Source organism: Octopus sinensis, linkage group LG13, assembly GCF_006345805.1.
Source record: "Octopus sinensis linkage group LG13, ASM634580v1, whole genome shotgun sequence".
Taxonomy (NCBI): Eukaryota; Metazoa; Mollusca; class Cephalopoda; order Octopoda; family Octopodidae; genus Octopus; species Octopus sinensis.
The window spans coordinates 26679154-26694975 of NC_043009.1; the positions used below are offsets into that span (position 1 = coordinate 26679154).

At 36.6% G+C, this 15822-nt stretch overlaps 1 protein-coding gene across 1 annotated transcript in view; it reads left to right on the forward strand.

Moving 5' to 3' along the window:
* Window positions 1-5209: 5209 nt before the first annotated feature.
* The window catches only part of LOC115218574, a gene marked incomplete at its 5' end in the record, with an annotated part of 25568 nt that continues 14955 nt past the window's right edge, over window positions 5210-15822 (forward strand). Inside the window, 1 exon segment of the mRNA XM_029788465.2 lies at window positions 5210-6188. Within this exon segment, the coding sequence (XP_029644325.2) occupies window positions 5210-6188 (979 nt within the window).

The following is a 15822-nucleotide window of genomic DNA, read 5'->3' on the forward strand; positions in this document are numbered from 1 at the left end:
TTTATTTTCGTTTTCTTTTCTTTCTTCTCTATTTATGTAAAGTGAGAACCTTGATAAAACGAGAAATTATATCTCATTTCATGTACACGGTTTCCTTAAGGCATTGCATTAAACACACACACACACACACACACACACACACACACACACACACACACACACACACACACACACACACACACACACACACACACACACACACACACACACGCACACACACACATGCATGCATATACATATTCTTCTATGTGTGTGTGAGAGCGTACGTGCGTGTGTGCGTGCTTGTTAGAGTATATGTATAATGTGCAAATATGTGTACATAGATAAAAAAAAAAGCTTTCCGTGTCGAATTCACTTTCTGACATCCAAAATCGTTTGAATCGTATTGCACCTGAGTATGCGCACTATAATACTTCCGCTATGGATGAGAGACTTCCTGGTATTTTTTTTGTAGGACATTATTTCACTGATATAGCACCATAGAACATAAGATAAACCCTAAACTTGCTGAGATCAAATGAGATCTTCCTGAGACCTGGTTTTTAGAGGTGGTGAAGTTTGTTTTGAATAATAATCATTAAAAGACTGCTGATTACACTCACCAACCCACCCCTTTAAGTACCACCCGTCCCCACCACCAATTCAAATATGCATGTATGTGTGTGTATATATATATATTTTATATATATATATATAATATATATATATATAATTTATATATAGATATAGATATATAGTTTTTTAAAAGTATATAAAACAGAAGACAGAGACAGGTGTGGAAACAACAAATAAGATATATGAGTTTGACGCTCAGGAAAAATGGAAGTGTCTTTGACGTTTCGAACCTATGCTCTGCTGCAAAAAAGAATGAGGGAAGGAAACGGATATACATACATATATATATAAATTATTTGTTTCAGACATTTGACTACAGCCGTGCTGGAGTACAGCCTTTAGTCGAGTAAATCGAACCCAGGTTTTATTCTGTGTAAGCCTAGTACTTATTCTATCAGTCTCTTTTGCCGAACCGCTAAATTATAGGGACGTAAACACACCAGCACCGGTTTCAAGCGATGTTGAGGGACAAACACAGACATAAAAACATATACATATATATATATATATATATACACGACGGGCTTCTTTCAGTTTCCGTCTACCAAATCCACTCACAAGGCTTTGGTCGGCCCGAGGTTATTAGTAGAAGACACTTGCCCAGGATACCACGCAGTGGGACTGAACCCAGAATCATGTGGTTGGTGAGCAAGCTACGTACCATACAGCCACGCTTGCGCCCTATATATATATATATATATATATATATATATATATATATATATATATAGCGTGTGTGTGTGTATCTTTCAGAGTAACCCCTATATTATTGCTAATGATGATCGTGATCACCACAAATGTTTCCACTACTACTACCTCTTTTGCCGCCACTATCATTGCCACCGTCACCACTACCACACTGCCGCCACCAACAGCGACATCGCCACCACCTCTACCACCACACCACGACTACCACCACCGAAAGTGTTAGTCTTCTTGTTTATTTAGCCCGAGGTCAGCTCCTAGTGGGACGAGCAAGCAGACAAATAGACAGACAGACAGACCTATGATGGATGATATTCAAGATGTGCAGTTGAACGATAACTACTACAGCTACCACCACCACTACAACTACTACTCGTGCTCACCAAAGCAATATTTGTGTCTCTAATGTTTTAACCCTACAGAAACTGGTGATTAAACTTCGGCGCTATGAACATTCCGTGGTTTCTAAAAGGATTATCTTCTTTGTGGATATACTAGAAAGAAAAAAATTAAAATATAACTAAAACCAAAACAGTTAATCCATTCATTCAGTTTCAAGAACTCCGCCATAAGATGGCGACATAACTCCGTTGCTTGTACCCTGAAGAGTTCAAGATGAAGGGGAGACAAGTATATCTTTAAGATAAGAGACGGCTTTATCAAAGGTCGAGAAATGATAAAGATTTCAGATTTAATCTATCGAGACATTCACAGTTGACAGAAATAGACAAACATCTGGGAGCATGCATGCGCGTGAGAATTACTAGCTAAAATAATACGATATACGATCTCTCGAGCTAAGATGCTTCTAATAATGTATTCAAGTTGACTTAATCTTTGTGGATGCCTCTGTGTGTGAGAGAAAAAGAGAGAGGAGGCGGGTTATACGACAGGCGTCAATGGGTAGACGTGAGTTCGACAACCAGTATATTCTCTATTTTCTTTATTCGCTTTCGTTGTTTTTATTGTTGTTATAAACAAGATACTGTAAACTCAAAACACACAAAGCTACTCTCAGTTTTGCAGTGCAGAGCACACAATAACTTAGACTACTGAATAATAAGAAGAATAATAATACTTTCTACTAAAGGCACAAGACTGAAATTTGGTGGTGGGGGTTAATTGTCAATTACATCGACCCCAGTGTTTCACTGGTACTTAATTTATCGACTTCGAAAGGATGATAGGCAAAGTCGGCCTCGGAATAAATCGAACTCTGAACGTAAAGACGGACAAAATACCACTAAGCATTTTTTTTCTGGCGGGCTAACGATTCTGCCAGCTCGCCACCTTACGATACAATAACAATAACTGTAATCGTTTCTACTATAGGCACAAGACCTGAAATTCGGGGGGAAGGGTTAAATCGATTACATCGACCCCAGTACTCAACTGGTACTTAATTTATCGACCCCGAAAGGATGAAAGGCAAAGTCGACCTCGGCGGAATTTGAACTCAGAACGTAGCGATGGGTGAAATACCTATTTCTTTACTACCCACAAGGGGCTAAACACAGAGAGGACAAACAAGGACAGACAAACGGATTAAGTCGATTATCTCGACCCCAGTGCGTAACTGGTACTTATTTAATCGTCCCCGGAAGGATGAAAGGCAAAGTTGACCTCGGCGGAATTTGAACTCAGGACGTAGTGGCAGACGAAATACCGACGTGCTAACGTTTCCGCAAGCTCGCCGCCTTAACAACACCAATAATAATAATGTGAACTTTCATGTAACAAGCACACTATTAAACGAAATAATAATTATATATATATATATATATATATATATATATATATATATATATATATATATATATATGCACACACACACACACACACACACACCACACAGAATCTCACACACGACGCCAGTTTGTAGCGTCTACCTGACGGTTTTTAACGAAGCTAGGTTAGGACTGTTAGACACTATAAAGTTCACCTCATTTTATTTCGTCCACCATTATGTCTAACACAATTTATCTCACAAAAGTCAAGGTCGTTTTCCTTTATTTTCCTTCCTCCACCTTTCTTGTTTTAATAAAGGATCAAATTTGTTGAAGTCCACTTAAAATGTTTGACCTCGATATTTTTTTTCCTATTAAAACGATATCATATGACCTAATAAAATTATTATCCGTAATAGAAGGGTTAAATATTCATGTCTAGACATCACCTTATGTACATACATATATACAGGCACAGAAGGTCGTGAAGGGCCTTATAACTGGTCGCTTGACTTTTGGGAAATAGCAGCTAAATCTCCCTCTGAATTACATGCTAAAGTTTTCTTTAAAAAGAAGTTGGATTCATTGAATAAGATAGTCGTGGAAAACAAAGAAAGGATATACTAAAATGGATTGTTCATGATTGATTGGAATGCCTTATACGTTCTGTCTCCAGCATCAGTGTAACGTGAAGCCTAATAACGGCGAAGATATATGTTAATGCATATGTACGTACACACACACATACACATAACACATATGTAGACTCATAGAATTTGATATTTGAGCTGCAACTAGTAGCACACACACACATGTATATACATATAACCGACCGATGTCACATATTTAATGAATGTATATTATATATGCGCTTATTGGCTGCGGGACTCGTTCAGAGAAGAGTCTTTTTAAGACTTCGTTTATTAAAAAAACACTGAGCAACTCAAACCTAGCAACATGACGTCTTAAAGCGTAGGTTCTCAAAGTGGTCGCTACTGCCCCCTACCGGTGGGCGTTGAGAGAGTCCGGGTGGACGCTGGTGTCTAAGGGGGTGGTGCGGTGGGGCGGTAGAGAAAAAGGAAGCATTAGGAGGAAGGCAGTGGATTGTGGGAGACGCTATGAATTTATATTTTTTATAGTATTGTATACAAATTATATGATATTATATTAAATATCAAATGATTCATGGTATATATAAATTAATAAAATATAAAATATTTATTTATACATAAAAATAGGGGTGGGACGCTGAGGGTATTACGTGGTCATGAGGGGGTGGGGCGGTGGCTCAAAATGTTTGAAAACCTCTGTCTTAAAGGGACTTTTCACTGGTCGAATCGCGCAGCTATAAGCGCGTAATCAAAATACTTGCATTAAGAATGTGATATCGGTCATGTTTATATTACAGGAGCTGCTTCTAATTCAAAATTTAACATATATGCATGCGTGTGTGCATGTGTGTGTGTGTGTGTGTGTAAGTATTTGTATGTGTGTGTGTATATATATATATATATATATATATATATATATATAAATTAGAGAAGAACCACCATGTAGCAATTCAACAACGATATAATTAAATCATACCATATAGAAAAACAAATAGAAATACGATCAAACATATACCAATAATTAAGTAAAGTACAAAATAATAAACAAGTAGTATATAATTGGTTAAAAGACAACGTGTTTGGTGGCTATATTTTCAAACTGATAATAGTAAAATCAATTCAATTTAAATATAGTCACTCATCAGGTCAGAGCATAGGTTCGAAACGTCTTATTGAACTCATAATGTAACGAACGAGAAGAAATGCAACTAAGCATTTTTGTCCGACGCGCTAACGCTTCTGCTAACTCACTGACCTTCTCAATAAAATAATATTTTCAACTATAAGCACAAGGCCTGGAGGGAGACAGTCGATCTCATCGACCCGGAAAGGATGAAAGGCAAAGTTGACCTCGGCGGAATTTGAACTCAAAATGTAAAGACGTGCAAAATACCGCTAAGCATTTTGCTTCGGGGGTTAACGATTCTGTCAGCTCGCCGCTATAACTTATATGAGAAATATTAACGCTTGTGTCTATATATGTAAATATAAGTATGTATGTGTAAATTGGTAAAATATTTATTTATTTATTTATTTATTTATTTATTTATTTCAGATCGAAGATATCAAATAATTGCTCCTCACACATACACAGCCTTCTCCGGAAAACTGATGCTGAACTACACCATACCTCACGATGAATGTTTGACAAATGCTTACATCGCTCTTTTGGCCATAGAAAAAACGGGAGAGAGTGAAATCCAAACGTTGAGTGTTGGCTGCAACTCTAGAAGTCGAGAAATCGCCTGTGGAGTAGTCGTCAGCGCCGGTCGCTATGTTTACCGCATCTACTCACAAAGACATGGTAAAGTGTTGGACGAGTTTTACTTTCATGTTCTATGGCCGAAGACCGTTTTAGAACTTCCTCCCAAACAAAATGCTTTTGAAAACAATATAACTGTATCAATCGATTCTAACGCTATTTGTAAATCACGGATTCATACGCACAGCTTACATATAGACTTGATATTTTGGGGTGAAGTACCGAAGTCTAAATTTATCAAGAACATAAAGCCAGTGCGAATCGCCAGTTTAGACGTCGATGATATATCTTTGAAGACAACTTATGAGTTTCCTTGTAATAAAACCGAACTTCCTGGGAAATACCACGCCGAATTACGGTCTTCAAAACGGAAAGGACATGTTCCTGATCAAATAATCGCTAAAAGTTCTAATATGAGTATAACATGGAGTGATAATTATAACCTTAATATAGTGGATCGACAAAGTTTGAAATATTACGAAAGTGTTACCATAGAATTTCAACAACCAACATGTTCTGTGGTAACGGACAGAATACGTATGTATGCGATGCATCGGAAAGTATCTGGTTCCCTAGCTTCGCCTCTGGAGGCCAAATACTGCGCCGAAAGATTCGCCTTCAGGAATATAAGTAGCGTATATTTTAATTGTAGTCTTTTCGATATATTCGAGAAGGTTGTAGGTTTCTGTTTCGTCTATGAAACTATGACTTCGAAAGGAGCTGTAAGAGAACAGACGAAACTTTGTGTGTCGGCAAAGGACAACGCAGGTGAGTGAATTATTTTCTAAATATTGGTCAACTGAAATGAAATATTGCTGAGTTCTTATGGACAACATAATTAGAGACCACGGGTTTCACAAAATAAGAATGGAGAGCTAAATTTTGCTGTGTATAAATTGTCTTTCCAGCTAAAATTCAATATTAAGGACAGAGTCTGTTATTACGACACATTGTGGGGTAGTAGTCTGTTGATACTTTGGTGGATGGAATAAGCTAGGCCCTGGATGTTCTCCATGATATTATTCTCAGATTCCTCCGGCGCATATTCAACTCCATCAACCAAAGAATCAAGATATCATCAGACTACTCTACAGTGTGTCCTGACAGACTCCCTTTCCTTGATACTGAATTTCGGTTAGAGACTATCTTATACTTGCTTCAGTCATTAGACTGCAGTCATGCTGGGGCACCGCTTTGAAGAATTTTTAGGCGAATTAATCGACCCCCCAGCTCATTTTTTAAAACCTGTTACTTATTCTATCGGTCTCTTTTGCCGAACCACTAAGTTACAGGGGCGTAAACACATCAACACCGGTTGTCAAACGGTGTGGTGGGGAACAAACGCATACACACACATACACACACACACATATATATTTATATATATATATATACATAATACATACATACACATAGTGGGCTTCTTTCAGTTTCCATCTGCCAAATCCACTCACAAGGCTTTGGTCATCCCGGGACTAAAGTAGAAGACACTCGGCCAAGGTACCACGCAGTAAGACAAACCCGGAACCATGTGGTTGGTAAGCAAAATTCCTACTACACAGCAACGCCTGCGGAAACAAAGTTTAAAACCTCCATTCTTATTCTGTGAAACATAAAAATTTCCCTGTAACCTATTTAATTTGAAAGCTTTTCCCTTCAAAAGTCTAAATTTCCAAATTATCTTTTTCTTAAAAAAAATATGGCTGCCAATAAAACATCTAATATCACTATAGTAAAGCTTTCAAAACATCTTCATTAATCAACTAAGAACAATTATTAATTAACTCTTTTGTTATTCTTTTATAATGAAAATGATATTTAGACATTGTAAGCACTAATTTGCGACAGAAAATAACCTGCAGACGTACTCTCGGTGATTGGTTCGTTGTTATTTTAATTATCAAATTACAGTAATTAATGACTTTAATAATTATCTCTCTATTGTCTCCAACATGGATTTAAAATTACATTTATCAATGTCCTGAAGAGCAAATATCTGAGAATAGTGTCTGCGTGTTGGGAAATTATAAATAGATTGAATATAGTAGAGAGTTTCTGAGGATTTCTCTTGAAATATTAAGAGCATAAACGTACATTGTGTGTGGTGGGGTGCATTTAAGTTTTATATGTTTGGTGGAGGCGATGTGTGTATGTTTTAATTACTTAGTCTTCTCAAGACCATTGGTCTTCCTCCTGCCAACTGGACGACTGCCACCGTCTTTAGCTAGAAGCTCACCTTGACGCCGTTGACGGAGATAACTCTGTATCTTCACAGACCTGAATGGTTCGCCTCTTAGGTTTTCTACCTTGTAGCTAAGGGTTTGGAAAACTCTTGGTCAAACGCCAGAACTACTTCGTTATTTTGTGGCTTTAATAACATAATACACAAGCGAAATATTTCATTATTTTTCTTCTGGTTACTTCTTTAATTATGAAGTATATCTGCGCCTATCTAGAAATGACTCCCTCGCTAAAAACCTCAAACACCACATTTGAAAATCTTCAAGTCTGTGTGCAGGGTTAGAATATCGAGAATGGTACTTCTGGAAAGAAAGGTTCCTTAATATCGTGGCGCCTACTAGGAATAAAAGTGGGGGTTAGAGGTAGGCGAGGTTTTACCGATCCAGCGATGCAGTATGAGAAGCAAAGTCCATCCAAGAACTATTTTAACTCAGAACGCAAACGTCCGAAACTGTTTCACTACTGCTACTAAAAAAATTTCTTGTTTGGTGACACGTCTAATCATTGTGAGAATTGATCCTGGAGTATTTCTGATACTATATCTACTTCATATTTAGTAGAGCGACCCGTCTGATGATGAGCTATGTCTCATGCGGCCCACTTATCGAAGAAGGCTACCCATGCTTGTTCTACAAAGTTGCCAGACCTGCTAGAAATACTCTCCAAAATCTTGTTCATATCACATCCATTCTTCGTTTTATTTAGACAGCGTATATAGAATTTCATTAACTTATGTCCTTTTATTCTTTTTAAGGCGTTTAAATGTGGTTTAAATATTTGGCTGCTGTTTCAAGTATGTAGAATGACCACGTACAGGCCCCCTGTGGGCTCGTAAATTATGTCGTCTGCGCCGTGTATACATCGTATATAACATTATGTCGCTTGTTATGCGACGTTACCCTTGTAGCCTGCACCGTATGTGTGCTGTCAGCAGTATTATGTATGTGTCGTATGCACCATATCTGTGTCGCCTGCTAGGTTGCTAGCATGTTCAGGGAAATACCAGCAGAGATTTTGAAAGAAAGTACAGGAGAAAATCAAATCAAATTCGTTGATATTAATTCTAATAATAAAATAAATAGCAGTCTTCGGTATTTCGACAGAATTTTTTTCCTGGTATTCTTTCTTGTGTTGCATTATTGACTCTCGTAAGAAAGGAATAACGAGGAATTGATTCGTTCGCTAATTCCCACGACATGGGTATCGATTCTATCGAAAGAAATTAGTTACGCCTTTCGTGGTAGCAATAAAGTACGAAAGACAACAGGATCGAATAATAACGGCAGTACATGAGACAACTCATGCGTGAATTTATATTCCCTAATTGTCTGACGCATACTTTTTCTTCACAAATGCATACGCACGCACACACATACTCACAAGTAAAAGTATTCGTCCCTATGGAAATTACACCATGGCACGCATAAAATTGCACAGATGCATTGTTACATACATCAACTTACCTTCACACATACACACAAACACACGTTCATATACACTTCCTGACGAATATATATATATAAACGGACATACATACATAAGCTCGCAAAAATATACATACTCCTCAATTTTCTCTTTCCTTCTAACCCCTCTCTCTCCTTCCCTCTCTCATCTCTCTCTCTCTCTCTCTCTCTCTCTCAGACACACACACATACACACTCTCATTATCTCATACCTACATTCAAACTCATACCCATGCAAAGTACATGAAAATACACAAATGCATACGTTTACGTGTGTATATTGTACACACACATATATATGTGCTTGTACAACACACACATATATATATATATAGCTGTGTGTGTACATACAGACAGACACACACATACACACACACAACTGTCCCCCATTAAACTACAGCATACTAGTTGTGTGTACCACTCTTATAATTCCAGGAGTGACAGCTTGTATTTCTCTGCCTTACAAAATTTGGAAGAAGTGCCAATGTTAGTAGTTATAATCAGACATAGACACATGTATCCACCCTCTCTCTCTCTCTCTCTCTCTCTATCTCTCTCTCCCTCGCCCTTTCTTTCCTTCCCTCTCGTTCCACCCTCCTCCATTAACTCTGGCCACACGACAATAATACTGACACACATCTAATATACGTAGTTTTGTATAGCTTTTATCAATGGAGGCCCAATTGAATTAGGTCCATCGTCTGCTTTCTTGGAATTGGAAATAAGCTTCATCGGAGTTCTGATTGGTCAATGCATCGCTTATATATATATATATATATATATATATATACAATACATGCATATATACATACATATATATATACATACATATATATACATATATATATATATACATATACATATATATGTATATATACACATATGTATACATATATACTTACATATATATATACACATATATACATACATATATATACATATATATATACGTATATATATATATATATACATATAACAGGTACGTGTATGTATGCTCATATATGTATGCCAATACATCTATATATGTATGCATGTTTGCATATATGTATGTATGCACGTATTGTTGCATATGTCGATATACGACTCATACACAATTCTTTAATGTAGCATATATATTTATTTAGTTTCATCGTGAAAGTAGGCACCTCCATGATAAAAGCACGAAGCTAATATAATACACTAATTCAATACTAATGTGAACACGCATCGGTTAGGTGTGTTGAGCTCCCGATTAAACAGTTGCAAGTTCGATTCCAGAATTGGGTGGCATGTTATGTCTTCGCTTATTTCCCGTTGTTCAAGTCCACTAGGTTGAAAATTAGCATCAACCTAACGCTGGTATGGCCCTCTCTATCACCAGCTATTACAACCTCGAAGTGCCATTACGTTAAACCAGTGGTTCCTCAGCCAAAAATCCATGAGACCCCTGGGGGGGTCCACATAAGAATTTTACGGGTTCATACAAGCAAAGTATCAAGTAAATTGAGAATCCACTGTAATATTAAAAAGATTGCGTGAAAATATTTTGCTTTAGATATATTTATTGCGAGAAACAGCTTGGCTTCTTACCCTACATAATACATGTTTCCGGTCATTGAAACATTTTCTCACAGAGAGTGTTGCTACAAAGCTATAATAGTGAACGTGTGAAAAAACAATATAGTATCTATAAACTAGTGGCTATGGATGGGAGTGGGGTCCACCAGAATAAAGTCGCTATCAAAGAGGTTCATAGATTAAAAATGGTTGAGAACTACCACGTTAAAATAGATTAAAAATGGTTGAGAACTACCACGTTAAAAAGTGAAGAGCCGAAGGATGTCTATGTCTGCTCGCAACTCCACAGGCGCCTGAAACAACTAACGAAAGCATTGTACATACTGCCAGATTATAATAACCTGAGAATGACGACTATGTTTATAAAAACCCTTTCTACTAATGGGCACAAGGCCTGAAATTTTGTAGGGAAGGATTAAGTCGATTACATCGACCCCAGTGCTCAACTGGTACTATTTCACTGACCCCACCCGAAGTCGACCTCGATAGAACTTAAATTCAAAATATGAAGGCAGACGAAATACCTATTTCTTTACTACCCTCAAGGGGCTAAACACAGAGGGGACAAACAAGGACAGACAAACGGATTAAGTCGATTACATCGACCCCATTGCGTAACTGGTACTTATTTAATCGACCCCAAAAGGATGAAAGGCAAAGTCGACCTCAGCGGAATTTGAACTCAGAACGTAACGGCAGACCAAATACCATTAAGCATTTTGTCCGGCGTGCTAATGATTCTGCCAACTCGCCCTTTAATAATAATAACAATCCTTTCTACTATAGGCACAAGGCCTGCAACTTTGAGGGAGGGGGCTAATCGATTACATCGACCCAAGAGCGTAACTGATACTTATTTCATCGACCCCGAAAGGATGAAAGGTAAAGTCGACCTCGGCAGAATTTGGACTCAGAACGTAGGGACGGACAAAATACCGCTAAGCATTTCGCCCGGCGTGCTAACGATTCTGCCAGCTCACCGCCTTAATAATAATAACAATAATAATAATAATCCTTTCTGCTATAGGCATAAGGCCTGAAATTTGGGAGGAGGAGACTAGTCGATTGCATCGGCCACAGTGTTTCATAGGTACTTAATTTATCGGCCTCGAAAAGATGAACGGCAAAGGCGACCTCGGCGGAATTTGAACTCAGAACGTAGCGACGGGCGACGGCGAAATACCTATTTCTTTACAACCCACAAGGGGCTAAACACAGAGAGGACAAACAAGGACACACAAACGGATTAAGTCGATTATATCGACCCCAGTGTGTAGCTGGTGCTTATTTAATCGACCTCGAAAGGATGAAAGGCAAAGTCGACGAAATTAAGATGGAACTCTTCAGTAGCTTCCAATTTATTTCCTAAATATTTTTGTAGGTATGATTACGTGGTTAATAAACTCGCTTTTCAACCACGTGGCGTCATATTCAGTCCCACAACGCTGCACCTTGGGCAAGTGTCTTCAACTATAGACTCAGGCCAACCAATGATTTCTGAGCGAATTCAGTAGACAGAAATTGTGCGGAAGTCCGTCGTATATATATATGCGTATATTACATACATATAAGAGGGATGACCACTAAGTGGACATCCAATATGCGAGATGTAGATCCCATATGGTCTGATCACTGAGAAAAGATTGTTCTCACGAAAATTCAGCAAACACCAGAACGTAAGCGAGCAAAATAAATGAAAAAAATACAAAATATAATGATTAGTCACATACCAAACTTCATTGTTACCATTTAAGTACGTAAATGTCTGCAATTCATCAGTGTAACCGTCAAAGCAAATATAGTTTGAAGAACCATATACGAAACGTCCATACGAAATAGAACATGCATATAGCTTTGCCAATTATATTTGGGGGTATATTTCAAAAGTCTTCGTTTTGGCGCGCCAAACCCTTCAGATTTTTTCAATATGCTAGGCCACTGGTTTTAAATTGATATTGATCATATAAATATTCAATTTTTTACCCTTATTATTTAAATATATATATATATATATATATATATATATATAAGAAAATAGTAAATGTGAAAATGTTAAAAATATATATATTTGTGTCAAATGTCTGGAGAATAAAAATTTTTTTCCGTTAAAATGACATATTTTAAATTTTTAAAGAATTACCGGTTTCGCGTGTAGCTACAGGTAATTTCTTTAAAATTTAAAATATGTCATTTTAGGAAAGGAAAATTTTTCCATATTCTCCAGACATTTTGACACAATATATATATTTTTTAACATTTAAGCTTCTGTCGTTTTTTCACACTTACTATTTCTTATATATTCACCCACGTGCTTTACCAAACAACTTTCTTATCTATATATATATATATATATATATGTGTGTGTGTATATGTATATATATATATATATGTGCGTGTGTGTGTATATGTGTGTTTGTATCGCCTAGCAAATTATTTTATTTGGTAAAATAAATCAGAAACCATGGTCCAGGAAATAGATGGTAAATGTTTTTATTTTTCATTCCCTTCGAGAATTTATCCCTAATTAGTGGTTTTGGACTTTAGCTGTTCTTTCTAGCGTAAGGGATTCCTATGATGGAAACCTCTTAATGTGTTTAAATGTGCACTGTATTTTATATATATTATACACACGTATATATACACAGACATATATACACACACACACATATATATATAGGAAAGCCTTCTTTTTTTTCTGTCTAAGGCTTATCATGATGATCGCCATAAGCTTTAAGCTTATATAAAAATACCATTATTATTATTTACAGGATTGTAAAAACGGCGCCGTATAAAAAAACCATTCGTGCCGAAAGCATATATATATATATATGCACACGCATATATATACATATATGTATGTACATCTGTGTGTGTATCTATGTGTGTCTTTGTGTCTACGTGTGTCCCTCCCCCACCTCACCGCTTGGCGCTGTTAGTTTGTATCGTCCCTGTAACCTAGAAGTTCAGCAAAAGACACCGATGGAACAAGCACCAGACTAAAAAAAAAAATATGTACTGGGCTTGATTTCTGCGGCTAAAACTCTTCAAGGCGTTGCCCTATCATGGCCGAAATCCAGTAACTGAAACACATGAAATATCAAATACTGTTTAAAAGGCGCCAGTGTATCGTTCTGCATAACTCACACACACACGTAGAATCATACAAACCATGTGGTCTTGGGTTCAAACCCACTACTTGTCACCTCGAGCAATTGGTATCTACTATAGCCCCGAGTCGACCTCTTGAGTGGATTTGGAAGACGGAAACTGAAATCCCGTGTGTGTATTCGTGTTATGCTTGTCCCTGGTCCCACTGCTTGGCAACCGGGGTTGGTCTGTTTAAGTACCCGTAACTTAGCTTTTCAACATACTACACTGATAGAACAAGTACTAGGCGATACAAAAAATACATTAGTAGGGTCAAAGTGTTCGACTGAAACTCTCCAATGTGGTGTTCAAGCATGACCGTGATCCATTGACTGAAACAAGTAAAACATAAAAGAAGATAAGAGAGATGACGTTGCATCGTTCAGAGTAAACCATACACACCTAAAATCATAGAAACAAACTTTGTTTGATATATATATATGGGAACGATGATTTTCCCTCGCAAATACTAATCGGATACAGTGTGTCGTTAGCCAGCTGGAGGAGATGTCCTTCTGGGGCTAAAAACAACAGTAGCATCGTCCTCTATGGGACCGCCACATCTAGTTGGCAATTATATTCTACGATTCCGTACTGCTGCTGTTTACTTCTCGCTCGGAGATTTAATAGTGCTTATATATATATATATATATATATATATATATATATATATATATATATATATATATATATAAATCCCAAAAGTGGAACATGAACGCAACAGACGATAATAAAACAACCGGACAGATAGACGATACAAAGACAGACAGAAAAAAACAAGGACGGGTCATTCGCAGCCTTCTCTCATCAGTCATGTTTCCAGATCATCCTTACGGTTTCGGCCGGTTATGGTATATACATACAGATTTATAATCACAATGATTTCGTTTTAGCAATCTTAAATAGAAAATACTTTCAAGACAACGAAGAAGAAAAACTTACAAAATTAGTATAAATACATGCATTTATTTCATTATTTTTATGTGTCTACAAGTAAATATTGTACAATTGTATGTAACAAATATTAACGATTGTCTCTTGTCTCGATTTTTTGCAGTACTAACATTTTAAATATATCTTTTTCTTTCGCAAAAACTTATTTCATAATAAATAAATAAATAATATTACTTGTGTTTTTTTCTCTCTTCCTCTTCTTCTTTCCTCTACTTCTCTGGCGGGAAAAAATGCTTGGTGAGTGGACATTTTGACTAAGTATTTTCGCAAAAAATCTACCGCACATCGTTCATATATCCTGATATTATGACATCTATATATCTATATCAAAAGGAATTGTACGAGCTGAAATGAATTCTTTATTTCTTTACGTATTTGCATATTTATTATTTTGGCTAAATGTTTTTATGCTTTAGTACAACTCCACATCTGCATGAACGCTGCTTTGCTGTTCACGTGATCACTGCCGCTGGCTTTTTTCAGCATATACACCAACATCTAGCATGTGAGCACTTTTTATCCCCCTCTTTTCTTTGCTATTTGTCTATTTATTTCTTTGTTTAAAAAATCACAGAAATTTGCCAGTAGCCTGAAGGAAAAGAAATACTTTTATTTCTTCTTTATTTATCTGTAAAATAAAGAAACCACAAGAATTGCTTTACAATAAGGTTTATCAAAATACCATTTGCTCGACGCGATACTTTTTGTATAAATTTGTGTATAACTTCAACCTTTTAATTAAAAAAATATAATAAAACAGATTAATTGAGAGGAAATGGATTGTAATAACTTTTCTGTAAATTTTATGTACTTTCTTAAAAGTATGGTGTATATAATTTTAAAGCTTTTCATAAAGAACGCGTTAAAAAAAAAAACACTCATGAAAGAATTATCTCCCTTATCTACATTTAATCGAGTAGAGTTTCCCAGCGTTTTTAGTCATGGAGAATTCTCGAAACTCATTCCATGTTTCACGGAAACCCTACATAAAAATCATTATATATCTTTACATTCTTTTTTCTTTCTCTTTCATAAAGTTG